General features: G+C 44.5%; 1 protein-coding gene across 1 annotated transcript in view; it reads left to right on the top strand.

Annotated features, from left to right (window-relative positions):
- CIMIP1 (ciliary microtubule inner protein 1) overlaps positions 1–26,992 on the top strand; it is a 130,421-nt gene that overhangs the window by 19,790 nt on the left and 83,639 nt on the right. Inside the window, exon 2 of the mRNA XM_085619297.1 lies at positions 26,430–26,511. Coding sequence (XP_085475423.1) covers positions 26,430–26,511 — 82 coding nt within the window. The remainder of the gene's footprint in view (positions 1–26,429; positions 26,512–26,992) is intronic.

Below are 26,992 nucleotides of genomic sequence, written 5' to 3'. Positions count from 1 at the left end.
GTCTATGGTACAGGCTCAAAAAGAGGAGGCTAACAGACTGGCCCGAAATCCCCTGTACCACTGAGAAAGCCCCTGTAATAGATGAAAACATCAAAAAGCAGAGGGCAATGCTCTTAGTGTAACAGAAATACTAGAACCAGAAAATCCCTAACCGAGGAGCATATACTTACCGCGGATAGTCCGTGTCTAGCCAATTCAGCCCTTATCACAGGTCGGGAGAGGCCATCAGGTTGATAGGAGAGAGTGGAATTACTTCACAGTGGACAAGTTGTTGCATCAGAGTCATCATAACAGGTTACTGTAAAGCCACTAAAAGTGAGAATTAAGCAGAGCAAGAGTCCCAGATTAGCACACATGCAAGAAGAGAAACCCAACAATACACTGTAAAGTGGACGGTATCCCTTAAAATCATGAGGATACACTCTCGAAGTTCACAGTGAAGAGATATAAATATAGATAATCGGCCCAGCAATGATGCCACTGCAACAGAGTAGATCTCAAGGGGCATGGTGCTGGGACCGAGGCTGTCCCACAAGGGTACAGAGGTAAAAACAGCACGGGGCATAGACCTTATTCTGAAAAAATAAGAGGCCAAACTAATATCCTCAAGAAACAAGATTACATAGTCGGCAAAAACAAGCTTCAGTATATAAAATCAGCCTGTAAGTCTTTAACTGTGAACCCTCCACCTGATGGAAGGTGTGCCCCATGGAGAAGTAGGGAAGGGAGGTGTCAAAGATAAACGTAGTCCCAATGATGCAAAGCAATAGCAGTCTAGAAACGACAGTTGCATCTACAGAAGCGGGCACAAGTATCCAAAGACCAAGCTCCCCACCCCCAGGAGAGAACATCATGTCCTCCATACAGGTAAACAGTGCCATAAACGGCCCAAAAAAGTAAAAAAAGACCGTAAAAGGTGCTGGATTCGCTACGTCTTTGCAGACCGTACCTTGATCTCCAAGAAAACAGAGATGAGTAACTTTAAAGGATACACAAAGCAGTCCCGCTGCCGCAACCACTGTAAGGCGTTGACTCGGAGAACACCGCATTAAATGCTCGACTCGAATCACGTGACCACGCCAGAACGGGGGAGAAAACAAAACAAGCATTGGCATAGCCAATAGGTCTCACCTTTGGGACCTTATAAGTGTTTAGTCATGCAACAGTTGCATAACTAAATACTTATAAGGTCCCAAAAGCGAGACCTATTGGCTATGCAAAGCGGCCGTGCGGCCGCAAAAGTAAAAGTAATCGCGGTGAAGCGCGCACATGCACTGTAGCTCTAGGCTGGCCTGGTAGCACTTTTTGGAGCCCTCTCAATAAGTCTCGCCAGACCAGCGCATGCGCTGGGTCAGGCGAGACCTAAACAGAGGATGACATCCTAAGAATCGGCCTCGGTCTCAAACACAGTGCAATTTGGGGCAATACAAAACAAGCATTGGCATAGCCAATAGGTCTCGCCTTTGGGACCTTATAAGTGTTTAGCCATGCAACAGTTGCATAACTAAACACTTATAAGGTCCCAAAAGCGAGACCTATTGGCTATGCCAATGCTTGTTTTAACTGCTGCAATCTATTGAAGCCTCACGGAGAACATCAAAGCGGCCGTGAAAGTGATCGCGATCAAACATCAAAGCGGCCCTGCGGCCGCGAAAGTGAAATTAATCGCGGTAAAGCGCGACACGCGCGCCCGCGCACATGCACTGTAGCTCTAGGCTGGCCTGGTAGCACTTTTTGGAGCCCTCTCAATAAGTCTCGCCAGACCAGTGCATGCGCTGGGTCAGGCGAGACCTAAACATAGAGTGGACAAACCTTCTCCCTGTTGAAAGAGAACCTTCTCCCCATTAAAAGAGACATTCTAGTGAGGACACCATGACAGTCGAATAGACTCTTACAAAAGGTTTTTACAAAACGTGTCCTGTAGGGGAGACAGCTAAGCTGGATTTAAACCCTAACACTTATAATGAAAGTGATCTACTGTGTAACCAAAGGCCCAAGAAAAAAAGAACTTTAGACTGCAACATTCAATAAGCAAGAAATACCATTCACACTATCAGAACCCATAAAAATAAAGACAATAGAAAGAATGACTACAGAGGGCTGATATTTTAAAAGGGGGAGGTGCTGGTGGCACCTCCTTCCCGGTCATGAGACATCTTAGGGATGGGTAGTGAAAGGCATACAAGGGAGACATCCTACCCGAGCAGCGCAAAGGCGATTACTGAATGGCATTCTCCCACAGGAGCATCTTATTCCAGCTCCTTGTATGCGCATTCAACATAAAAATCCAGTACACTTCTCTCTTTTTGCATAACACATTCTCATCCTTTCGTTTGCTGGATTGAATCTTCTCAATAATTATCCATGTCAGATCCTCTCCGTATGACCAAATTGAATCCAGTGTTGGACTAAAGGAGCCACGTTCTTGCAGTTACGAATGGCAGATTTGTGCTCACTGTAACACACTCTAAACTCTCGACCAGTCTCTCCTATATATCCCCGACCACATGTGCATAAAATGAGGTTTATCACATTGGAAGATCTACAATTTGTCATTTTATTCAAGGTGATTCTTTTTAATTGCAACTGTAATGTTGTCAGCAACAATCACTCCTTCACATGCATGAGTCATGCATTGCATGACCCACATTTTTGATTCCTTTTTATAGGATTCTCTCCTTTAATACATTTCTGAATGAAGTAATGTTCACTGTCCATTATAGATTTGACTAAGATATTTCACAAGGTGCGGTTTTCTCTGAATGAGAAAGTTGGTCTAGACAACATCACTGAGGTACTGAGGTATTGATGTTGAGTAGGTGTCATTGGGAGTTTACTATTTGACTGATTTTATGGTCAAGGTTTGAATGACATACTACACACACCAGTTTGTCCTCATTTTCTTTTCTTCTATCCTGGAGCATACTTTCCCTGTTGTAATACCTGGCTCTTTTTAGAGCATCATGAACCATCTTTTTAGGGTACCCCTGGTTCAAATGTTTCTTCACGAAGTCTGTAATGTTGGTACAGTTTCTGGTAAGTCGGGGAAACTAAACGTAATTCCTTGCTTTTAACAGCAAGGATGAAATCTGTCACAATGTAAGAGTGTATTCCTGGCTGTCGGTTTCATATATAATGATACCGGCAGTTGCTGATCCTCATGTTCAGTCCATATATCAAGAAACAAAACTCGTTCCCTACTATGTTTAGGTCCGAATTTAAAATTTTGGTCACAAAGATTTATCCATAGACAGAATTAATTGAGATGTCCTTCTCTCCAAATAATGAAAATATCGTCTATGTATCTTGAACAATGTAGGACGTTTCTCCTAAAAAATGCCCATATACACGTTCGTCATACTTGGGACACAAGCTCAATAGTATAAATGCCCAAAAGTAACAGGATTTTTAGGTAGGTAGTGTCTGGGTGCTTCAAACTCAGAATTCAACAATCGCCCTACAGTTCAATAAAGGATTTTCCAGTCCAAAGTACTGCAATGCACACAGAAAATTCAATACTACACAAGACAAGCAAACAATTTAAATGCTTCACTGGTGTTGGTCAACTGCGCTTGGGGCTAGGGTTCTCCTTCCCTGACTCTATCTCTCTCTCTCTCTCTTTCACTCTTTCTCTATCTCCATCGCCAGGGCTGTGGTTCTGCTGGGCGAGTATTACATGCAGGTGGATATTACCCCCTTTCTTTTACTAGTTTGTGCACTCAGTCCATTTTTTCAGTCCTTGCATTTTATTTTCTCACCGCAATGGACACATTCTGCCACTGACAGTGACCACAGGATGTGCTAGGCTGAATGTGCTCCCACGCTTGGCCCGCGATCTCAACAGGCAGCAATGGAGGCTGCCACTCTGAGTGTGCCAGGTGTACAGAGCTCTGTCATCATCACAGGTCTCCTGCTGGCGGCCAGCCCGCCTCTGGCCTTCGCGTTGGATGTTGCTTGGGCAGTTAGGCCATGGGTCACAAGGCTACCTGAATGCAGTCTTCTAAGGGTGGCAATAACCTGCTACAGCACAATTCATTGATGTAGCAGTATAGTTTACTAAGGCACAGTTTGTGGTCACAACAGCATGGAACCACTTGTCTGGAAAGGCTGCACTCACTTTCCCTAGAGCAAGCAGGTCGCTTCCTTAAATCCTCCTGTGTGGAAAGATCCTCAAACGTCTGGTGCCAAGATGCTTCTGGTTCCCCCTGAATAATCACACCTCCTGCTGGGCTGGCAGGCTCCCTACCTCTGTTAGCAGACAGTTTGGCTTCTAGGCAATTCAGGACAGGGTAACAGCTTTTTCTTTCTGGGTAAGATTCTAGGTGATGTCCTCTCACATCTGGGAGGATGGCTGTTGGGCGCGCACCAGCTCTCATTTCACTGCAATCCTTTGAGTACTCTTAGGACCACTTCCTTCCTTGGTCAAAGAGAACATGGAACTGTAATAACCAGTGTGTCAGAGCACCCACTTTTATACAATAAAAGTAAATGGGATGTGGATTCTCTGTCTGCATTTTCTAGTTCACTCATGCGGACGATGCATGTACCACGCAAGCCACATACATACATAATATGTACTCTATATGTTAGTGCTAGGATCTGGGATAGCACATACAGGCAGAATGTTGCATGAGTGGATCTGTAGTCCTCCTCTATGATGACACAGATAAAAAGGTGTGGTCACACCTACTGATTTACAAAACACAGTATGCTGCTACCACTGCTTTGCATCCTAAACCAATCAAAGGGAAGATAGTCTAATTACAGGGAAATAATTGCACATTTGGTGTGACCCGAAAGGTCCAGAACATGTTCAGGACCTCAGTTATGTGAAGGGACAGGTAATGCCTTTGCACACACACACACTGGACTTGCATAATGCTGAGGCCAGTATAAAAAAACAGCATTCCATCAACTTGCAGTCGGGCACTCAGTGCATGGGACCATAACTGCACACCATGTAGGGAACATTCCTGTCCCAACAGATGCCGTTCCCAGATCAGACTACCCAGAACCTTATTTCACTATTGGAGGAATTCAGTTGTTGAGTCAGCAAATCCGTCAGGAAAGGCCATCTGCATTTTCATAGTTCTATCCAGCTTCGTGCTCCACTGTGACTTTGTAGTGAGATAGACCATCTTAAGAACGTGGGACTTCCACTCTTCATTGCTCCATTCATGTGAGTGGTTTGTGATCTGTCTGGACCACAAACATAGTACCTAGCAGATATGACCAGATCATTCTCGACGCCTACACTATTTGCAAGGTGCTTTCATTTCAGTGGCCTCCAGGTCCTGTTACCTTGGTAGTAATGACTAATAAAGACCAACAGATGCTTCCTCCGTTTGTCATCGAATTGAGATAGCACCACTCCAACTCCCTTGTCTGAAGCATGTGAGTGTACCATGGAGGGAGGGTTCAGTGCAGGCACATTGCACAGTGCTCTCTTCAGTTAATAAAAAGATTTCCCAAACTCCCAACTCCTAATCACAATGTTGGGCTGCTTCTCGTATGTGAAAGAGACCACAGGGGACCCATGTTAGCTACAAAATTACAGTAGTAATAGGTCAATCCTAATAAGGCTCTCAAATGTGCCTGGGTTGTGGGCACCTCCCACTCCAATATTGGTTGAATATTTGCATCTAACTAGCAAATCTTCCTGTTACCGACCCGAGGGCCAAGTAGACTACAGTGAACTGTCCCACCTGGCACTTGCTTGCCTTGATGATCGATTTCATGCCCTGTATCCTGACAGACATCTGTTTTGGGTGCCTCGGGTGTTCTTCCCATCAATTGCTGAACACTGTTGTGCTATCCAGGCATGCAACAGAAACCTCTTGTAGCTCTGATAGAACATGGTTCACCAGGCATCGGAAAGCGCAGCAGGAGCATTTTCCAAACCAAAAGGCATTACCTACAACTACAATAACCCCTCTTGCATAAAAAATGCGGTCTCTTCTTGGCAGGGGGTGCTCAAACAATCGTTCAGAAGTTGCTGGTCAGATCAGAAATGTTCAAGTATTTTGCAGCGCCGAGCCAGTCTACAACCACATCAGATCTGGAGCTCGAACGAGCACCTATCATAGTGACTTTGTTGAATGCTCTGCAGTCCACATAAAAGCGCAAGTCTGTGTTACCATGTTTAGGCACCAACATTACCCAAGGACTACGAGATATCTGTCGCTCTCAAGGCAAACATCTTGGCCATCTCTGCGGTAATACATTCCTGTACTCTCAGTCTTGCTTTCGACAGGCAAACTATCTCATATGTCAGTCTCATGAATACTGACAGGTGTTAACCGTGGAGCCAGTAAGAACAGGTGGGAAAATTATCCCAGCATCTTCCTACATCCTTTCTGCTGCTCAGGCACCAGCTCGGTGGCAAGTTGTATCCCTTCCACAGATCTGACCCTCCTGCCACTTTGAGGTAAGTGAGTAAGAGGCTCACTGTCATCCTAAACTTCCTCTGTCATTTCTGTGATGTTCCCTGTGTAATTTGTTCAGAGGTAACACTTCAGCAGGTTTACATGGCACATCGTTCTGGGTTCCTGTGTGGCACCTATGCTCACCAAGTAATTCAGCTAAGATACTTTCTGCACTACCTTGTATGGACCACACCATTCATCCTCCAAAGCTCCTAGTATCCAGTCAGAATAGATTTCTGGTCATACCATTCTTTCATCAACTCCTGGCTAGCCTGAAGGGTTTTCTATGTCTGACCCCTGTATTGCACTATCAACCTCTTGAAACCAATCACCTAGTCTCTCACATCCTTCTAGGGTGATCCAGAAGTTCCTTCCCAGCCTTCTGTGATCAAGGTGAGCGGGCCACGCTCTCACTGCCCAAACAGACGTTTAGAGGGACTGAAATCCATTCCCTTCTGTGGAGTCATCCATTAAGTGAATAAGAGACATGTTGGGGAAAAATCTAATTTCCTCCTGAGGTTCTTTGTTAGAGTTTCCATAATGCTAATACGGGTCTTGTTGGAGCCCCTCCACTAACCCATTGATTTGTAGATGGTCAGCAATTCTCCGTTGTATGTCACACCAGCTTGGTGCCACATCTTTCTCTCATGTAAAAGATGAAATTGGTTCCCCGGTCAGAAGTGTCAATCTTGGGAAATCTGATCCACAGCAACCAAGATATACCTGCTATCTAACAGTGAGTTAGGTTGGAATGGACCAACAATGTCTATTCCCACCCATTCAAATACAACACCTACAACTAGCAAGGGGACTAACGTTGTCTTGGTCTTACCTCCTGACTGTTCACTCAGTTGGCCAGTGAGACAGATTCTGCAGAACCTCTGTGTCTCTGCACATACCTGGTTAGTAAAACAGAGAGTGAAGCCTGTTCTGGGTCTTTCCAATGCCCAGTTGCCCTGCTGAGGACACTTTGTGGCGAGTAGCAACAGGACGTTTGTATGCACTAGCCTCTTGCTAGCACCTGCATTTGCATGCTTACTGTACAGCAACACATCATTCCCAGCTAACATAATGCATTCCAACCATTTCTTTGCTGACCTGCACCTGGGAATCCTTCTGAAGTCCCAGAGGCATAGGCAGTCAACTTGTACCACACGGAATTCCCTCTGGGCATGTCCTCCAGAAGGAAATAACCCAATGCAGCTCTAGCAGTGACCCAGACTCCAGAACTTGTCCTCTTCAGGTAATTAATTCTCCTCTCCATCAGTAGCAAGGGTAGTGGATGCCACGGACACTGCCTTCGTGAAGTCTGTCGGCTTATGTTAGAAGGGCGCCCTCCGGGTGCCCGATGGTATCGGACTGACCACCCCGAGGAGCACCGTCCCGTAGGCGAGTAGCCGAGCGCCGCTGAGAAGCCTCCTGAGCGAGGTCCTTCTCCTAGTTTCGTAACAGCCAAGCAACCCCACCACCACACAGGGACACAACCAGGGTATCAATTCTTATACGTTTTTATCGGTAAGCAAGGCAGATTTCTGTGGCAATATTTACAGGTGGATCGAGAGATCCCAAAAGAGTCTCAAAGTCTGGTTGGGATGGGGTAGCGGGACAGTCTCAGTCTTAGCCTGGTACTGGACACCTGCGCCTAGCTCTCAATCCTCGAGCCGGGGGGTTCCGTACGGTTCAGGGGGGATTGCTGCGGCGAGGTCGAGCCGCGACGAGGTCAGCAGGGCTCCGATGGTTTCTCTCTGCGAGGTCGAGCCGCGACGAGGTCAGCAGGGCTCCGATGGTTTCCTTCTGCGAGGTCGAGCCGCGACGAGGTCAGCAGGGCTCCGATGGTTCGGGAGTGTCTTCTTCTCAGCAAGAGGGGGGGAGCCGCGACGTAGTCAGCAGGGCTCAGAGGTCCATGTTCCAAGAAAGGAGTCTTTCTCCGTAGGGTCAGCCGCGATCCGATCAGCAGGGCTCTTGACTCCAGGATACAACTCCCGTCCTGGCGGGAGGCTGCCCCGGATATAGGTCTGGACCCCTTTGATGTCCGGACCCTTGCGCCTGGGGGGCGGAGGAGCCAAGATGGGAGAGGCCAGACACCCAGCGGGAGAGGCGCCCGCGCCCAGGAGGGCCGGAGGGCGATGGAACCCAGGCGTTGAGTGACGGTTGGGGGTCCCATCGAAACTCCCCTCCTCCGGGATCGGTGGAGTGGCCACTTGGTACCCCCTGGCCGGGTCTTGGTGCCTCGATGTCGGGGCTTCGCTGGGGCTGATGTCGGGGCGAGCCGGGTCGCGTAGGCTGGTGCGGGCGGCAAAGTACAATCCGGCGGGACCCCGAAGGGTGGGGGCTGCCCCCGTCGGGTCGGGTAGGAGGGTTCAGGACCACGCCACGAGGCCGGGTACAACAGCTTACTACCTACTAGTCTCTGCACACCGGATATGTGGATCCAATGGTTCCATTCTCCTCCAGAGGCTGACATACAGCCGGTGCTCTGGTCAACACTGCTGATGGAGTCTAAGCCATGTAGGCTTATCGTCCAAGTACTAAATCAGAGGAATCAAATTATTGCCCAAGAGAAATCCATCTCCTTGCTTCTCTTTTACCCCTGCATCAACAATGGCCGACTTGGCATTCATTTCTGCCTCAGCTGGGCAATCAGTATTCCATGTCCTCTCCTCTGGCTACTAAGCCTGTGCCATTGTAAACAGTGAGGACCTCCTTGGGTTTCAGGTGCTTTCTCTCAATAATAGTTCTACAAGCTCCTGTATCTTTTAGAGCAGGAACTTTCCTCCCATTGACACTAGCTTTTAACACAAACCCTATTGTGTTTGGGTGTATGTGCTCCACGGCATCTGGGTCTTCTACCCAAACGTTATCCAAACTAAGGTGGGTGTAGCAGGGCCCTCTCGGGTCCTCTCACCAACAGTCAACACACTTGCTATCTTGGAGGTAGCAGGCCTTTCACTTGACTGTCTCTCTTGTAATGTCCCTACTTGTGACACCTAAAAACAAATAATCACTCTGGGCTTGGAAGAACCTTCTTCTCCCTTCTCCTTGTGCGATTTCTGACTTCTAACCCAATTTCCTTTTTGCTTTTGCCACCCATTGGAACCTTGATTATTGCCCTGCCTTTATCCTGTGCTTTGCAACCTGTCCGTTGAGAGTTCCTCTCTTCCTCCTCCCTCAAGCTTCAGCTCCTTGTTTACCCTGTTATCTAACCACTTGACAGCCCACACTGCAAGTTTCTCTGGATCCCTTTCTGCCAGATCTGAACTGTATTCCTTCAGTGGGGGATACTAGTCCTTTAGTGTCTCTGTCACCATTAACTAGTTAAGGGCATGAAAATCATTGACTTCTATCCTGCTCCCTCACTCATTCCAATCACGAAACGCACAATGAATCAAGGCAACCGTATCTTCGTTACTGTTCTTAAACCTTTGCAGATGCTGAGCTGGCTTCGGAGCAAAATGTCTAATTAGATCCTTCATCTGCACATCCAAAGAATGCCATACTGTCTGTCGGCAAGTGCTTCATGATAAGAGACATTAAGGCAAAGTGGGCTCTGGCCCAGGGCCCAAGCCTTTGAGGGGGCAAACCTGATAGAGCCAGCTCTGTTCTGCAGAGTCTTGCCCTGAGGACCTTGAATAATTCTTAAACAGATTATTTTTAATACCGTTTTCCTTTCACTTATTTTAATGTGGGTGATGTATTACGGACATTTTGCAGAGAAATGTTTGTTTTTCCACACCAAGCACCATCCATAAAAACGTTTATTTTATATCAAACCAGGTCTTGGGGAGCAGGTACAGTCCATCAGGGCTCCTCACAGTTTAAAGTCAGCAGGCCAGTACACTTCTGATCTTCTGCAGGTCCAGAACATGTTCTGAAGATGGTCCCATGGGCTGCAACATTTATGCATGACACCAGTAAGTGTCTTAGGGTGACTCCTGGCTCTTCCCTAATCAATGGGGTGAAAGTTCCTAGGAGCAATCCCTCACACTTTTAAAGCAGTTCCTGTTTGCCCTACTGCAAACAATCCGCAGTGCACCTGGCCCCTAAAATCCAAAAGTGCGCTGCGAGGCTGCCGAAAAAAGGGGAAAAGGTGTGGTGCGAGGCTGCTGTTTTATAACAGTGGTGAAACCTGATCATCAAATAAATATTCAAGACGGAGGCTTGACGCATAACCCCTATTTCCTGATGTCCCAGTCAGGCAAGGGCACTACCAATGGATCCATTGGATGGTTGGGGGTGGCTAGGATCACAGCGATCCGCAAAAGAGTCCAGTATTGTGCGTTGTCCCCCTGTGTCTCCCAAGGTTTGTACTCATGATCCCAGGAGAGCTTCAACATTGATTTAAACACTCCTAGAGCCAGAGCTTTTCGCTCAGGCTTCTCTGGGACCCCCGTTGGTAAGTCCTAAAGCTACTGTATCAGCATAGTAAAAGTGGAAATAAGACTCCGGGAAAACATTATTCAATCTAATGCTTTATTGACAATATTGATGGTTAACAGTGCAAAGTTTTACAGTATACTGAACCATATTGAATGTTGGTACTATCCACATTGACTTCAGTGGTGTTGCAATGCTGGGCTATTAGATGTATTGAATATTGACACTGTCCCCATTGATTTCACTTGTGTTTTATTGGTGAATACTAACATCTAAATGCTTTGACTTATGTGGTGACACGCTGACAAAGAAGGTAGCTCTGGCGTAGTAGTAATGGCACCCACCTTATAATCTAATATTGCTTCTCATATAGGTGGGGGTATTGTGCTTATAAGGTTCAGGACCTTCAAAGTTGTAACATGATATGATGGTGTCACCATAGGTATTTACATCTACCTGATTGTATATATTTGTAATTTGTGTGTAGTATTTAGTTGTTTGTGTGTATGTGTGTAATAAAAGTACTTTTCCTTATCATAAAAAAGATGCATTGACTGAACAATGATTTATTGACTGTTGTTGTTGCATACCTGCAAGCTAGGTTTGTTAGCCCACACCACCTTTCCTGAGTAGGCCTTGGACTCCTGTGCTTCGCTGCTCTGAGAGAAGCAAGTGCTTCAGTAGTGTATTTGGTTCCCAGTCAAAAGACAGTTGTGGGCTCATTACTTCTGAAGGGCTCGCATCCTTCGGTACTCAAACCCAATTTCTTACAGTGTTTCTTAACGTGTTTTAGAGTTACGCTAACAACATCAAGAAAATGATTCTCAAGATTTGGCATATTTTAAACATAGGAAAAATGGCACTTGACAAATCCCTGTTTTGGTTCAAACGCAGCAAGATCTCAAAGACTTACTAGTACACATTAGACCCAAGGGATGCAACCCTACTTATGCACACCCCTACCTTTGGCATTTACCCAGGGTCACAGGCCATTTTCCTTCTGGTTCTTGTGATGTTTGTAAATTTAGTTAGCATGCCAAGGAACTAGACATGGGACTTTCAATCCCATGTGGACTGAGAAAACTCACAAACTGCAACAGTGAAGGTGTTCAAAATTCATATAATTGAACACTACAGTAACATCAGGTGTAGACGAGCCACAATGATCTTAACTAATAATTTTTGGGAAAAACCATATCATTGAGACAATACTCATTGGACAATAATAGAACACTCTTTTTTACCTTCTCCCATATTAGATAAGTCCCTGTTCATTCCTTGCAAAAGAACAACAATGAGTGTTTGAGTTGGGGACACGCGTATCAGGACTCAACAATGAGATTTCTTGGACCGTCCTTGATCCCCCAAGATTTGTCCACCAGCTCCTGAGGTCACTTAATAACGAGCTCTTTGTTACTTCCATGATGAGCTTCATGGATGTAATCCCTAGCACTGCATGATCATGCACTGTACAGTGCCTGTGCCATGATCATATACACACTGTACCCTCGATAGCTGGAGTAATTCCGATTTAATCTCCCATCCCTCCCTCCTTCTGTTTGCAAGCAGCTGCCTAACTTACAATAGGCCTTTTTTCTAATTGTTTATTATTTATCGTTTTTTTTCTTTTCTTTTGACCACGATTTCTTTTCCTATCTATACATGGTCATATAATTTCCAACTGGGTGCAATATTATATACTTGCACTTTACGTTAAGTAATGATTTCCAGAACATAACCGTTGGTTGTTGGCACACATCACCAGCAGCACACCAACTCTACATTTCCTAGCGAGCAATGCGAGGACACATCCTGCCCATTCCAGATATGTGCTGACACCAGCACAGTCTTCCATTTCTGGATGAATCATTGAAAAATGTGAACCACCATCTGTACCATATTTCCTCACCCATCATGGACAGCACAGCAGGCTCACATTTTAGGAAGATGTGGTAAGGTGCTACATATAGTGTGTGGCCTGTTCCTTCCTGTTATTAAGGAGAGAAGCTTTTCTTCCTACGTAGCTCTGCATCATCATACCTCAGCTCTGTGATATACACAACTTTGGATATATGATCTTCATTGAACATTATTGTATGAAGTGGGAGTTTTTTTGCAGTATTCAACTTGAGACATTACTTTCATTGTTTGCTGTTAAACATTTAGATATTCCCATGCTGGGTCTGGAGGGTGAGTTGAGGCAATAACAGGGTAAGCCTGAGTTCGACTTAGTAAAACACATATGTGCAGTGTAAATTCACAAGTTAACGTGTGTTGTACCTTGATCACTATTATTCTTTTATGTACTCTGTAAATAACTGCCATTTCTCTTATAGTTGTAGAGGAATCCTGCTGAACCTCACCAGAACAAATTTATGTGGCATTGAATTGAAAATGTCCATTATTATTTATTTACAAACACGTTAGCAGATAGGAAATAGTCCTTACAAATATGATTGCACCTCCCTTCCGTGGCACAATTCAGGAAGAAACAGTCTTCTGAGTGCTCTGCGGAGCACCTCCTTCCTTGGCCAGAGAAAACTTGAAGTTGTAACAACAAGTGAGTTAGTGGCTCCCATTTTGTACAGTCAAAGCAGACATGAGATGTGGATTCTATATCTGCTGTAGGAAAGTAGCCCTTTTTGACATGTTAACTGATGTGATTTCGACTGGAAGTCCCCAGGGTTCCTGCTAACTAGGTCCCCAGTGCCAGAGCTCTTTCCCAAAACTGTATAATTGTTTTCGCCCAATTGGCCTGAGGTACTAAAGAGGGTACCTAAGGGCACCAGCATGAATTTTGCCACCCTAAGGGACCCCTCATCAAGTACATGCAAGGCTGCCATAGCAGGCTGCGTGCCTTGGGGCAGACAAAAGTGAAAATTCGACATGTCACACATCCCAGTGTGCCATGTCCCCTAAAACTGCATGTAAGTATTGCAAGTCACCCTTACAGCATGCCTGGCAGCCCTAAGACAAGGTGCTGAATATTACATGTGAGGGCATACCTGTATGGGCAGATATGCCCCTGTGCTGGTCAGCCCTGTTACTGCCAGTGCAAGTGACCAAGGAAGCCATTTTAAAACGTGCTGGACAATGGTGAAAACTATTTCCCCAGCTACATGATGGCTTCACTGAAGATAGGGATGTTTGGAATCAAACATCTCATATTGATAAACCCACACTGATTCCAACAATGGATTTACCAATACATGCGCCCAGGAGGTGCCTCCTGAAAACCTACCAGCCTCTGGTGTGCTCCCTGACTGGTTTCTGCCAGCCTGACACCCAAGACACTGCTCTGACCTCCTCGGGTGAGAGCCTTTTGCTCTAAGGGAGACCCAGAACCAAAGCTTGTCCGGAAGGAAGGTGTCGCACACCTGCCCACAGGATGACCTGCTGATTAGCCTTCCTAAGCTGGCCGCCTTTGAAATGTGGATCTAGCTCTCCTCACAGGAGAGGAAGCTGACCCCTTTTTGCCCAGAGCCCCAGGACAGGCGGGAAAATTAGCTAGTCAGGTAGGCGTGCCACCCCCAGGCTAGTACAACCCTACGGTGACTTTCGGAAGTAGCCATCTTTGGGATGGCATACTTAGGAAACTTGGGACATGGTTATGCCCACTTCCCACAGGAAGTGGCCATATAGGGGGCGTAGTGACCCAGAGGCTCAGTAGCCTATTGGCTTCTACCCTACACTCCCCTAATGCTCCTAAATTCAGTATTTAGGGCGGTCCCAGGCACGAGAGAAGCAAATCCTGATGACCTTCAAAGAAGGAAGATACTGAAGTGCCGTGAAAGCAGAAGACTGAAGAGATCAACTGCCTTTTTCCCCAGCCCTGCCGGCCTGTCTGCTGTTCCTCATCGAAACTGCGCCAAAGACGTGTCGTCCTGCAGCTGTTGTGCCTCCAAAACCTTGGTGGACTGCCTGTCTTCAATAAATAATCCAAACTTCCAGTGGAATAGCGGAATTGTTCCCTGCATCCTGCAGAAACTCCAAAGAAAGGAGTCTGAGGACTTCAGAACCTACAGAACCCGATGCCCGAAGCCACCACTGCACCCGTTGCTCCAAGTCCGAGTTGAAGTGGGCCAGTGGTGCCATCAAGGTTCCACAGCCCTCCAGAGCCTTAGTCTGTTGTGGTTTCACCCCTTGTGGACCCTCTGACGTTGCCTGCAGCCTCTGCACGCAGGTCTCCCTCTACGATGTCTCCTCCCTGTAAGAAAACCTGACGCCTAAAGACACCTTTGCACTTGTTGCCCCTGGGCCTTGTGCTGCATCCCCGAGCATTGTGAGGCCTGAGCCCCCCCCTGTTGGTTCAGCCCGACTGGCCCCCCATTCAAAGCCTGCAGCCTCTTTTCACCGCAACCGTTCTCCATAGAATAACAATGGGCACCCGACCCTGTTCTGCACCTCTGCCCCCGGCCGCCGGAAAAGGGTCCCGTCAGTCACTGTACTATACCTGAATGCCACATTGACGTTTCCTCCCACAGTAAAAACAATGCAGCCTCCTGAAATCGCACTGTCGACTTTTTGAACTAAAAATAATTAATATTTAAAAACCTATATATCTGAACGATTTTCTTCTGATGCCTAAACATATATAAAGATATTTTATATTTTTATAAATTGGTGTGGATCTCCTTGAGTCGTGGGTCTCTTTTATTGACCATTGTGCGTTTTTCAGATGTTTTGCACTCCTCTGTGATAAGCCTAAGGCTGTTTGACCACACTACTCCCTAACTGAACACTTTGGGATTGCCATAGCAAGCCCCTGTCTACTCATAAGGGAACGCCTGGACTCTATACACAATAGATCTCATTTTGAAATATCATATAAAGAGACCGCTTCCTACATCTGTGCTTTCAGAATCAGTTTAAGGTGGTTCTTCTTTAATGTGTTCTCTGCAGGCTGTATACCAGACATAGTCTTCATGCTCACAGCAGAGTAGTCTCTATCCTGGAATACCCATTACAGAGGCACAGAGAAGTGTCCTCTTTCTGCAAATGTTGATCGACAGCTGCACTGAGCATTGATCAGAAAAGAGGCAAAAGGCTGGTCTTACCTACAGGAACCTTCTCACTTTAAATACCATGGACTGCAGTCCCACCCTTTACCCTCACCATCTACCAAATGGCACTGCACAGGAAAACTAATCAGCAGGCTCTCTCAGCAAAAGGACCTAATGGAATTTCAAAAAAGTGTTTTCTCATATTTCCCCGCTTCAGTGTCTAGGTGTCTTCCCTCCAGTTTCAGGCAGGTCAGCAATACTTCCACCCTCTGGGAAAACAACCTCACTTCTATCTTGTGCAGAGGAACAGGCTAGGGCATGCCAAAATGAAAATCACAGGCATCCATTACTATGATTCACTCATACACACAATGCATGTATCACACAGGCCTCATACACACATTTAACACTCACTCTGGATGCTAGCTCTAGGTTGTGGGATTGCGCGTAGGAGTGGATCTTTACATGAGTGGGCTTGTAGGCTGCACTCCAATGATACAAATAAAAAGGTTCGTCACAACTACTAATTCACAAAACACAGTACTCTGCTGCCATCTCTGCTCTGCATGCTAAACCCATTACAGTGATGATTGTCCACTTTCAGACAAATGAGAGCACGTTTGTGTCGCCCCCTCAGGTCCAGAACAGGTCGAGGACATGGCTCATATTAAGGGATAGGGCTAGACCTTCATGCACACACTGGATTAACATGAGACTAGATCCAAAATCAAAACCCAGGATAGCAGACACTCATTGCCGGGGATCATGACTGTGCACCATGCGGAGGACAGTCCCGTCCTGTCCCAACACTTTTCAGTTTATCTGACTAATGTCCAAGCATCAAAACATTCAACTTCTTGCACAGTTGCATTGATTAATTCCTTTTCCAAAAATCTCTAAGAAATCCTCGAGGTATCCAGGCTCAAGATCTCTTGAAGAAACAACACAAACAGGGTAGGGATCGTACCTTTTTTTCACATGTTCACAAATCGTTCTCACCAACCTACATTTTTTGTAAGTAACATTCTGATCCCCATGGTGCTGAATTCACAGATTAGGTTGGTCTCTGATCATGTCCTATTTGGGATCTAGATTGATAAAGGTCAATATTTGAACAAACCTCTGAGATGTCATCTTCGCCACTCTCTCCTTGGGGTCCTAATTCTTGAAATGGTGTCACACATTGCAGAATACTTCGACCTCCGTGAGGGATGGGAGTTATTACCAAAGGGAATATGGAATACATTCAAGGCAGGAGGGGTGAGTTTCCTTCGAGGAGGACTGTACTTCATAACATTGGAAACTGAACTTAAGTCTACCCAGAGGAACATGGTGATTCAATAAGGGCAACTCTATAGGATCTTTTCGAATAGGGTGGAATTATTCCTCTCTCACCTTATGAGGCAAGAATTAAAGTGGGGTATGCAGCTTCTGTGTTGGTTGAAGGAAAAATGGGAAAAGACTATGTTAGACAAGTACTTTCGGACACAGGGGAGTTGCTTTATATGGAGGAAGGGAAACTAGTACAGTTTAGAAAATTCTACATAGCTCTATACTTAGCAGAGCCCCACTGAACGGAGGACCAGGAAGCATCACTATCTGAAGAACAGGCTTCTGTCGCAATTCTCTTCTTCAATCCATCTAAAGCCCTGCGGCGTGATGTCTTCACAAGAATTTCTTTTATAAATCCTTTACCCCTCAACTGATCTCAAAGATGACATGCTACTGAATCATATTGCATCTATAATAAGGCTCCTGTCCTCTATGTGCAAGGCTGAGGTGACAATGATTCTAAAGGCAGGTAAACCACCCCTATTTTACTCCTCAAACAAATCAACTGCCTTGCTTAACACTGATGTAAAACCCAAGCCATGCCCCATAAATTATGCAGAACACAAGTAGGGATCTCTGGTTAATTCTCAGTCCTTATGTGGAAAGCTACCCTTATGTATAGTGCACATTTTCAAAACCTCCGAGACTTCACACTGAGCTAGAAAGTGACAAAAAGACTTTGCTAAAAAATGGCAAAAGGTTAAGACATGGATTAGCAAGTGCTAATCATGCCTATCTAAATAAATGACAAAGGCATTTAGCTATTCCAGACCCATTATCACAACATTGGATGGTAAAATAACATTCAAGTCTACGTGGAATAAGTAAAAGTGTTTAAAGACCATGCTGAAAATGGCAAAAGGGTTTGCCACTTTCCCAGTTTTGCGTGATTAGCTTTGAGTTTATCCAATGCTTAAAATTCTGTTAGAAAAACAGAGATTTGAGGTGAGCAGATTTATAGTACCCTGGTGTTGTATGTGCACTCCCAATAAAAGAACAATGCTCCAAATGAAGGAGTAGCTTTCCCTACAGACTGGGCACTACCACGGTTCCCTACTTGAGGTAAAAATATACACAAAATGTGGGCAGTAGGTTGGAACAGGAGTTTCCAGGGATAATGCACCCACTTATTTTGACTGAAAAGGCTAAAAGGAAAAAGATCCGATAGATCCCTATTTCATTAGAAGCGTAGAAGACCGTTTCACCAAGTGGATGGGCTCTTTTTTTAACAAAAGCTGATGGCTTTTCTATTGTCTGTCTCCTTCCATAAGATGGTCATAGCTAATAACGGCAACCCTATGGCCGGGATCAAATTAAATAGACCCACTTCGGGTACGGTTAAATTGGAGATAGTGACCAGTTAAACAAACCCTCTATCTCTGATTCTGGGTTTTTTGGACATCGAACTAATTGCATGTTGTATTTGCTAGGCCCAGGACATCCTTGCGTTAATCTTTGAACCTGATTCACATAACATGTCCCTTTTAGTAAACCATACACTATTAATATTGTGTGATTTGCCAAGTTCACTACCTGCGTTGTTTGAACAACTTCAAATATTTCAACGTTTAGCTACTTAGTAAATTATATGGGAAGTCTGAAATTCTGAAATTTACCTTACTGCAAATATATGGAGCGCCCTAAAGGTATAATTTCTGTACCAATGGTGCACAAGTCACATCCAATATCTGAAATTAATGGTGATCTATTCAATAGAAAGCCAACTTTCTACCGCTGTTGACGGAAATCTGTTTTGACTTTAGAAAGTGATCTCCACTCTGTCTCCGGATGAGTAGGATCGACTCAGTAAAGATTATTTTTTACTGAGGGTATTATACCTTTTATAAGACCTTTCAGAGACACTCAAGCGAACCTTTGTATAATACCTTCAACAGGATGTTTCCCACTTTATTTAGAAAGGCACTCGCCCTAGAATACATTTCAGACGTTTGCAGTGGAATAGGTTTAAAAATGGTTGTCCATCCCAGACTTTCTGCTTCACTCCCAGGCAGCAAAATTGAAAATGTCAATTGTATGGTTCAGTTCTGAGACTGATAATCTAAGGCCATATATGTAAAGGCCCCTAATGGGGATGACCTTTTTGGATGTGACTTGGCTGACAAAGACTTTAAAACCAAGTCATACTTATCTTAGTAGCACAGTGCAAACTACACTGCTACTGAGCGATGTAATTGCCATAAAATGTAAAAATGTGTTCTTCCCTTTGATATACATTTCAATCAGGACTTACACTAGCTTTTGGATGTGTTGAGTTTAACAGGTGGAGGGAAGAAAGTTGTAGGGTAATTATGAGCATCTTCCCTAATGGTTAGATAAACTCTTTTGCACATTACAAGACCGACTTTGGCATTGACAAATATACAACCTTCATTACGCCCAGATCCAACACTAGGCGATGCAACCCCAATTGTGAGAAGCAGCCACTAGAGACAGAGGTTTCTTACAAATCTTGCGACTATTGGGAGACTCCTGTCTAAATTATATAATATTGTTTTAGAATCAAGATCCTCTTGCTCCAGTGCTGATAAACAGAGGTGGGAGATAATGTCTGGATAGTATGATTACTGACAAACAGTTGTGAACACTATGGAAAGTGTAGTGAATAGAGAATTCCATTACAAAATAATTTACAATTTTTGCTGCACCTCGGATAGGCTGCATTATACCTTTTGAGAGACTGCCATACGTGCTGGAGGTGTTTAGGTGAAAAAAGTGATGCAATACACACATGGTGGTAGTGCCTGGTGATTGTGCACTTTCATAAAGAAGTGCTAGGGGATCTTCAAAATGTGTTGGTCTCGTTTATATTGGAGGACCCTGGGATAGTGCTCCTGTGAATGAGACAAGCTAGGGTTTCCAACATTATCTGGGCAGAGTGCACACGAATGTGGCAGTGTTTCGGTACATCTAAACATTCTATTGTAGTATGGTGGAGAAAGGAAGAAGGTCATCGTGCATCACTGTCGCAGACGGATCTGGTACAAACTAGCTGATAAAAAACTCAGTAACAAGGAGAGGAGAGAACATTTACATATCATTGACATTGAAAGCCTCTGTTGACCTACATATAGGGGATATTTCTTACGCAGATGACACCCAGATTTTCTTTACCTTCAGCAAATGGGTGGCCATTGATCAGGATGCTATTCAACCCTGTCTCTCAGCAGTCTTCCAATGGATGACCCACAACCATTTGAAGTGTAAGATCGAGAAGACTGAGGTGCTCGGCAGTGGCGTCTCCTCCACTAAGGTGGAGGCGTATCGCTCCACTGCTCTCGGAGCAGTGTAAAAGGACAAATAAAATGATAATAACAGAAGCTATTATCATTTTATTTTTTGTATCATGCAGCCAGGTTAGTGCGGGTGGAGCTGGGCTGGGCTCCCAAGACGTCGAGTGAGGAGAAGTGGTTGCTGCCCCTTAAGTGCGCATGATGGTTTGGCTGGCCGTCTTGGCCAGCCAAACAGTCATACACACTTTGCATGTTCTCCCCAGGGCTGTAATGCACAGCCTGGGTGGAGAACATTCACAGGCTGTCAGTCCCCGTCTGAGCGCCGAACTACAGCACGCAGCCCAATCACAAAACTGCTGTCCTGGTGACAGCAATGTCGTGATTGGCTTAGGGGAGCCTGGGTGCTGCCTGGAGTAAGAAGAAGAGCCAGGATGAAGAAGAGGCTGTGCAGTTAAGTCTCTTTTTTTTTCTTTTTCTACCCCCCCAGCCACCCCCCATGTCCACCTGCCACCGTTACCTACAGTCCACCACTGATGCTCAGTTTTGGACACAACATTGCTCTTAATTTGGATGTCCACTGATTTGTAGGGGTGCCCCCACCAGATCCCCAGGCAAATTCTGTAAAAAAAAAAAAAAAAAATGTGGGAATTGAATTTGATTATAAAATATCATTCAACAGCCAAATTATCTCGGTGGTAGGTGTGTGCTTTGGCATCTTATGCATGGCAAAAAAATGTGTGCACTGTCTCTCTTTTCCAACTTATGCTACAGTGGTACTAGCCCTGGTTATGTCCAGATCGGACTATGCCAACGCATTAAATGCAGGCCTACCAAGGTATCTTCTGAGCAGACTCCAGACTGCTCAGAACCCAGCAGCTCAGCTGGTTCTTGGTCCTTGGTCTCCCGAGACGAGAACACATTTCTAAGCATTTGTGAAATCTGCACTAGCTCCCCCTTGAAAAACGTTTTTTTTTTTTTTTTAAGTCCGCTCTTTTAATGCACAAAGCTCTCCATCAGTCAGGACCCGACTATGTTTCTGCCAGGATTGCCTACTACAGCCCGAGGAGAATGTTACGTTCATCCAATAATCTTGCCAAAATCCCAAAAGATTGTTTGGCTAGAGCTGGCGGAGGTTCTTTCTCTTTTCTGAGCCCATTCGGTTGGAACAATCTCCCTCTAGACTTGCGCCAAATAAAGTCTGAAGTTGCATTTAAGAAAAAGCTCGAGACTTGACTCTTCTCACAGTAACTGTCTTCTTCTTCTGTTTTCTTACATAGACCGAATAGCGCCGGGACACTCTTCGAGTAGCTAAGCGCTCTATAAATTCTATCACTATTACTAACCGGCTCTAGCTCTGGCACCCATTCTACGAGTGTTAGGTTTATTTGCTGAAACTGCTGTTTATACAGATTTTTACAGATAAATACAGACAAAAAACCATTCATTTTATGGTCTGTATTTATTTTAAATGTGGATAAAAACTGAAAAAGGTTGCTTTTTAAGTGATTCTAAATACACTTTGCCAAGACTCCCAGGCCAATAACTGTGGATTGATAGGTAAGGGGGTTAAAAAAGAAAGGGATTTTAGTATAGAGGCTTAAAAAGCAGTAGATATGCACAAGGCTGATACTGAAATATGCATAATACTGCATAATTTCACATAAGCGCATTGATTTATCTTCTGCAGGTGTTCATATCACTGAAACCTGGCAGGCATTCAAGCATGACTGCATTTTTATTGGTTAAATAAATGTGGAAATATACCAGTTTCAGCTTTAGTTTTTTTCACAAAACCCATAATAAATATGGATACATACAGATAAAGTTGACAAAAAATAAATATGGATATATACAGACAGAAATGTCAGCAAAATAAATCCCATAAAACCTGGAGCCCTACTTATAACCCACGACACGTGGCATATTATGTTGTTGCAGAGTCCTGTCTGAATAACGTTAATGGTCCTTGGTTGGATGATGGTTAGTTGGGTGACTTGTATCTGCTCTTTAACTAGCAAAATGTGAATAGAAGACATGAGAGATTAGGTTGGGCTGGGTGCACTGGTGGGTCTGGCGTAAGTTAATGTGTTCTCAATTTTACATGAAGGGTTGATTAAGTGAGATTCTGTATTTGTCATGGGCATTTTGTATTGGTCATGCACCCCCTACTGCTTACATTTTTTCAAAAGTTATTAAAAAAATAAAATAAAAAGTAGATGCTTACAGAGTGCATCCCTGACAAAAAATACAATGGGAATGGATCATTTGCAGCGCAATGATATGGGTGAAGTGGCCCTAGCACTGGCGACTAGCAAGCTTGCTTCATCTGACGTCTGCTTTCCCTCTCGCAAATCCAAGAATAAAACCCGCACAATTCTATGTCCTTTTATTCTCTATTGCATCCCAACAAGCAGCGGGTGTGTCAGGAAAGTGCACACCTCTGTCCGGGCCTAGAGAACTACACATTCACTGGAAAATACACACTGGCAGCCCATGGTCAGGGTGAAAGCCACAGCAGCCTTGTTCCCTGGGATCAGAGAATGCCAGGGCCCGTCGCTTCACAACCCACAATGGCCTATGTCCTTGTCCTCTCCGAAGCCCAAACTCTTCAGGAAATTGAGTGACTGGTAGTTCCCTACCTCTTCGTGTATAATCTCTTTCTGCATCTCTTGGCAATGCAGATTAATGTATTTAGTAATCAGCGGAAGCAGCAAGGCCTCCCTGTGCCTGCAGATGAATGTATTGATCAGGTAGCAGCCAGGCCATAGTGCAGCCTACACTGCAGCCTGTTGGAGCAACCACCACCTCTAGACAGGTTCAGCCTCGCAGTGCAGCCTACCCTTAACCAGGATCAAAGGCCTAGTGTCTAGCTCTGTACATTCTTTATGGCCAAGGCACTATACCCCTAGATGGATCTGGATCTAAGACCGCCTACCCCTACACAGATTCGGCTTCGTAAGGCGGCCTAGCTGCAGACATGTTCTGCTTCCTAGGACAGCCTGTGCCTAGACAGAATCAGAATCCAGTAGAAGTATTTGTCTAGAGAGTTTCTGCAATCTAGGGCAATGTAGGACAAGCGACAGTAACCTAATAATGGGTCTAGCACCTTTGGGGCCCACACGACCATTAAGTGCAGGAGGTCCAGTGATTGGTGATTATTGTCCTTTGCAAAACTCTAATAATTTAAGAAAAGCCAAATGCTCGTCAGGAAGGAAACCTCTGATAACTGGCAAGAGATACGGGGACCGGGAATCACATTACCAGGGAATAAGGAGATTACCAGGATAACATTGTCATGTACAAATCACAACTACAGAGTAAGTTGACTGCTTAGACCTATCTAGGCAATAACTTAAAAGCCATACTCTAGGATCTCACAGATCACCAACCCAGTAACATGACATAGGAATTAACTTAAAGTCTGAGTAATACTATTGATCCCGTGGGCACCATGCCACCATTTGCACAAACTAATACCTAGTAAAATAGTTGTACCCTTCAACCACACACAGCACAAGGTCTACCAGAGCTGCCCACAGATGAGCTAAATGTCACGGCTTATGCAGGTTAGGGCATATGAACTCTGCCCACACTGAAATGTACCCCTGTAATACACCCACACAGATGCAACTCCAAAACACATCAGATGTGTTTGGATTGCAGGTTGCAGTAACACCTTAGGAATACAGCCACAAGAAAAACCCAAGATTCAACACAACCCTACTCCGCAAACGGCTTATAGTGATTGTGGCAGTCTCACAACTGCAGGCTCTTATCACTATAAGTAAAAGCACTAGGAAGCCAAGTAATAGGCTGATGTATGCCATATCAAAAAAATATAATAAAAAGTGTCTGGAGACTGGATTTCAGATTACAGCTGTTGTCACATTGTGCTAATGCAGTCTCTGAGAATTCAGAGGTGTACTGCCACTCTTTTCAGCCCATGATCTTGATTTATTAGGACATCTTTGCCTCAATACTTTTACACTAAGTGAATCCAACATTTCCCTTCAGAAGCTCCATCAGCATGCTTCTCAAGTAGTTGGTGAGGCATGTGTTTTGCTTCAGATGCACATCTCGCTATACTTGCTTCAATTACATTTCACATTACATTAAAGGTGATACTTTTAAAAACAAGCTCTACGGCACATTGGTCATCTTAATTAGTTGGCCCAACCCACCTCTCATGCCAATACTGGCCAAGACCATGGATCCTCAGGGCAGTGCATGCTCAACTGGCTTCGGTGTATTTATCGGACAATTGTGGATAGGCCTGCTCAAAGACTTCACCAAACATTGATATTACCTTCCGTTGCAGATCATGTGAGGCGGGAAAACTCCATTGATCAAGGAAGGGTTGTAGGTCTCAATACTTGCTTTTGCCTTTCATTTACTTTTAGTTTTCTGCTGTTTTAATGGATCTCACTGACATACTTCACCGTTTAATGGTTTTATAATATTGTTGAGTATTCCAATGCCTTTGTGTTGGGGTGGTGAGTACAGTATATTCAACATAACTGATGCCTGGTGGTACCTGCCAGGGTTGACTGTCATGAATGGATGGTAGCAAGTAATTACAGCTTGCCAGTTGACTGGTGCGATTTGACAGCAAAAATTGCCAAGCCGGTGGTGCCGCAAAACTTAATAAAATTCTCGTTCGACATCAGCCAATGTCCGCATGACGTTATAGAACTTATGCAAAACTTCGCCGCCATCTCAGACACGTGCTTTCCTAGAAATGTAATACAGTATATGACAGAATTTGCCAATATGTTAATTGCTGTTTTCGTAAGCAATGGGGTAACCCAGTATCCCTCAGAACCTGGGCAGTTTTATATAAAAAAAACAATGGTTCTGCTGGGTGAAAAATATATCTTTCTATATACGTCGCAAAAATCATACGTTATTCAAGAATCTTTTCAGTGAGTCACAGGTAACACATAGACCAAAAACAAAATCTCCAGTAATTTCAGTTTTTTATATAAATTACGTCATTCATATATATCCAACAATCATTTGGAGAGGCCATCAAAATACATAGTGATGACAATTAGTGACAAAGTGACAATTAGTGCTCAGTGATGAAGTGCATAATCTACACCGTGTAATTTAAAAAGATCGAAATTTACATTGGCCAGAAAACGAGAATTTATAGTAGAACTGCGAAATACAATAATTCAATTTTACGCAGACTCTAATTGATATAATATGTTAATTGCATTCGACGCCTTTTGCTTTTTTTCAGCGATGGCGAACACGATTGCATTCCCTAAATATGTAGGTTTCTGTACATTGCCGAAGATACGACAGACAGGCGTTTCTTGCCATTGTTCTAGTGTGCGGGTAATTAGTGTTGACATCTCTCTAGGGCGTGCAGATGAACAAAAGAGCATGTTTTACAGACACAACCATGGCACGGGTAGTCACAACAAGCGTAGCGGTGAGCAGCTGTGCGCACAACCGGGGCCCTGACAAGCCACACAATTAACACATTCCGCGCGTCACTCAAAGGTGAATAAAATGAAAATATTACAGCGATGTAACACAAAAACTCGTCTAATGGCCACGGGAGATGGGAAGGGAAATATGTTGAGTGCCGTTAACACCTGCACCACTGTGCTTAGGGTGGAAAAATTCCAGAGCAAATTATGTTGGAACGAGCGGCAATCAGTGTTTCGAACGGTCCTGTGACCTATATTTCCTCAGAGGGTTTCAAATGGGGAGGTTGGGAACGAATAAAAAAGGGCTGTACCAATTTGAGCCGCCATGTGTTTCAGAAACCTCAGAGGGTGCATTCACAATAAAAGAAGGGCCCGTTGCCGACTGTACACACATTTTGAATGAGAAAGACACCCTTTAAAAGAAAGAAAATTGTAGCCGTGATTCAGACCACCAAGAAGCACCGTTTCACTGAAAATAATACTGCTCTGTGTAAAAACACCTATTTCTTCGTTCGCACTTTAACAGAAAAATGTTTTTTTTTTAAATCCCCAATTCCTGAAAAAAAAGTAATGTGAAATTAACCTTTGTTTTGTTAACACCAGGAAGGATCATGTGGTAATAGAGTTGGAAGCTGCAAGGAAATGGCCCGACAGCTGGGGATTTCTCAGCAACACTTACCAAGAGGTAAAAATCAATAAGATATCTTTGGATGGAGAAAATGAATTATGCCTTTTAAAAGTACTGAAAATTGTGTATTCTTTTTAGCCCCGAGGATGCTGTGTTGGACTTGACTACATTTATTGTGTTGAATTGGTTCTGTCATTGGGTAGGAGTGTGTGTTTTGTATTAGACTAGTAGGCTTCTCTGAAAAAGACCTAAATCCCATCCACCCTCCTCTGCGCTCCCCAACCTCATTTTTAGGTGGCAGCCTGCCAGACAGTGCTGCTGTCTGGTTGTGAAAGACTTATTAAGGACATATCAGTATCTGACCTGGAAAGCAACTCTGCTCATTGCTTTCTATTGACTTTTTGTTTTGTCACTCTTATTGTGTTGCTTTCTATTCAATGGTTTTATTTGTTTTAGACCGTCAATCTAGTCTTTGACCGCCCCCCCCCGTGGGGCACACCCTATTTACTGATTGGTTTCTTTTATCTTTCCACAAGTG

Source organism: Triturus cristatus, chromosome 7 (genome assembly GCF_964204655.1).
Source record: "Triturus cristatus chromosome 7, aTriCri1.1, whole genome shotgun sequence".
In the NCBI taxonomy this organism is placed as follows: Eukaryota; Metazoa; Chordata; class Amphibia; order Caudata; family Salamandridae; genus Triturus; species Triturus cristatus.
This window is presented reverse-complemented; position numbering and strand designations above follow the sequence as displayed.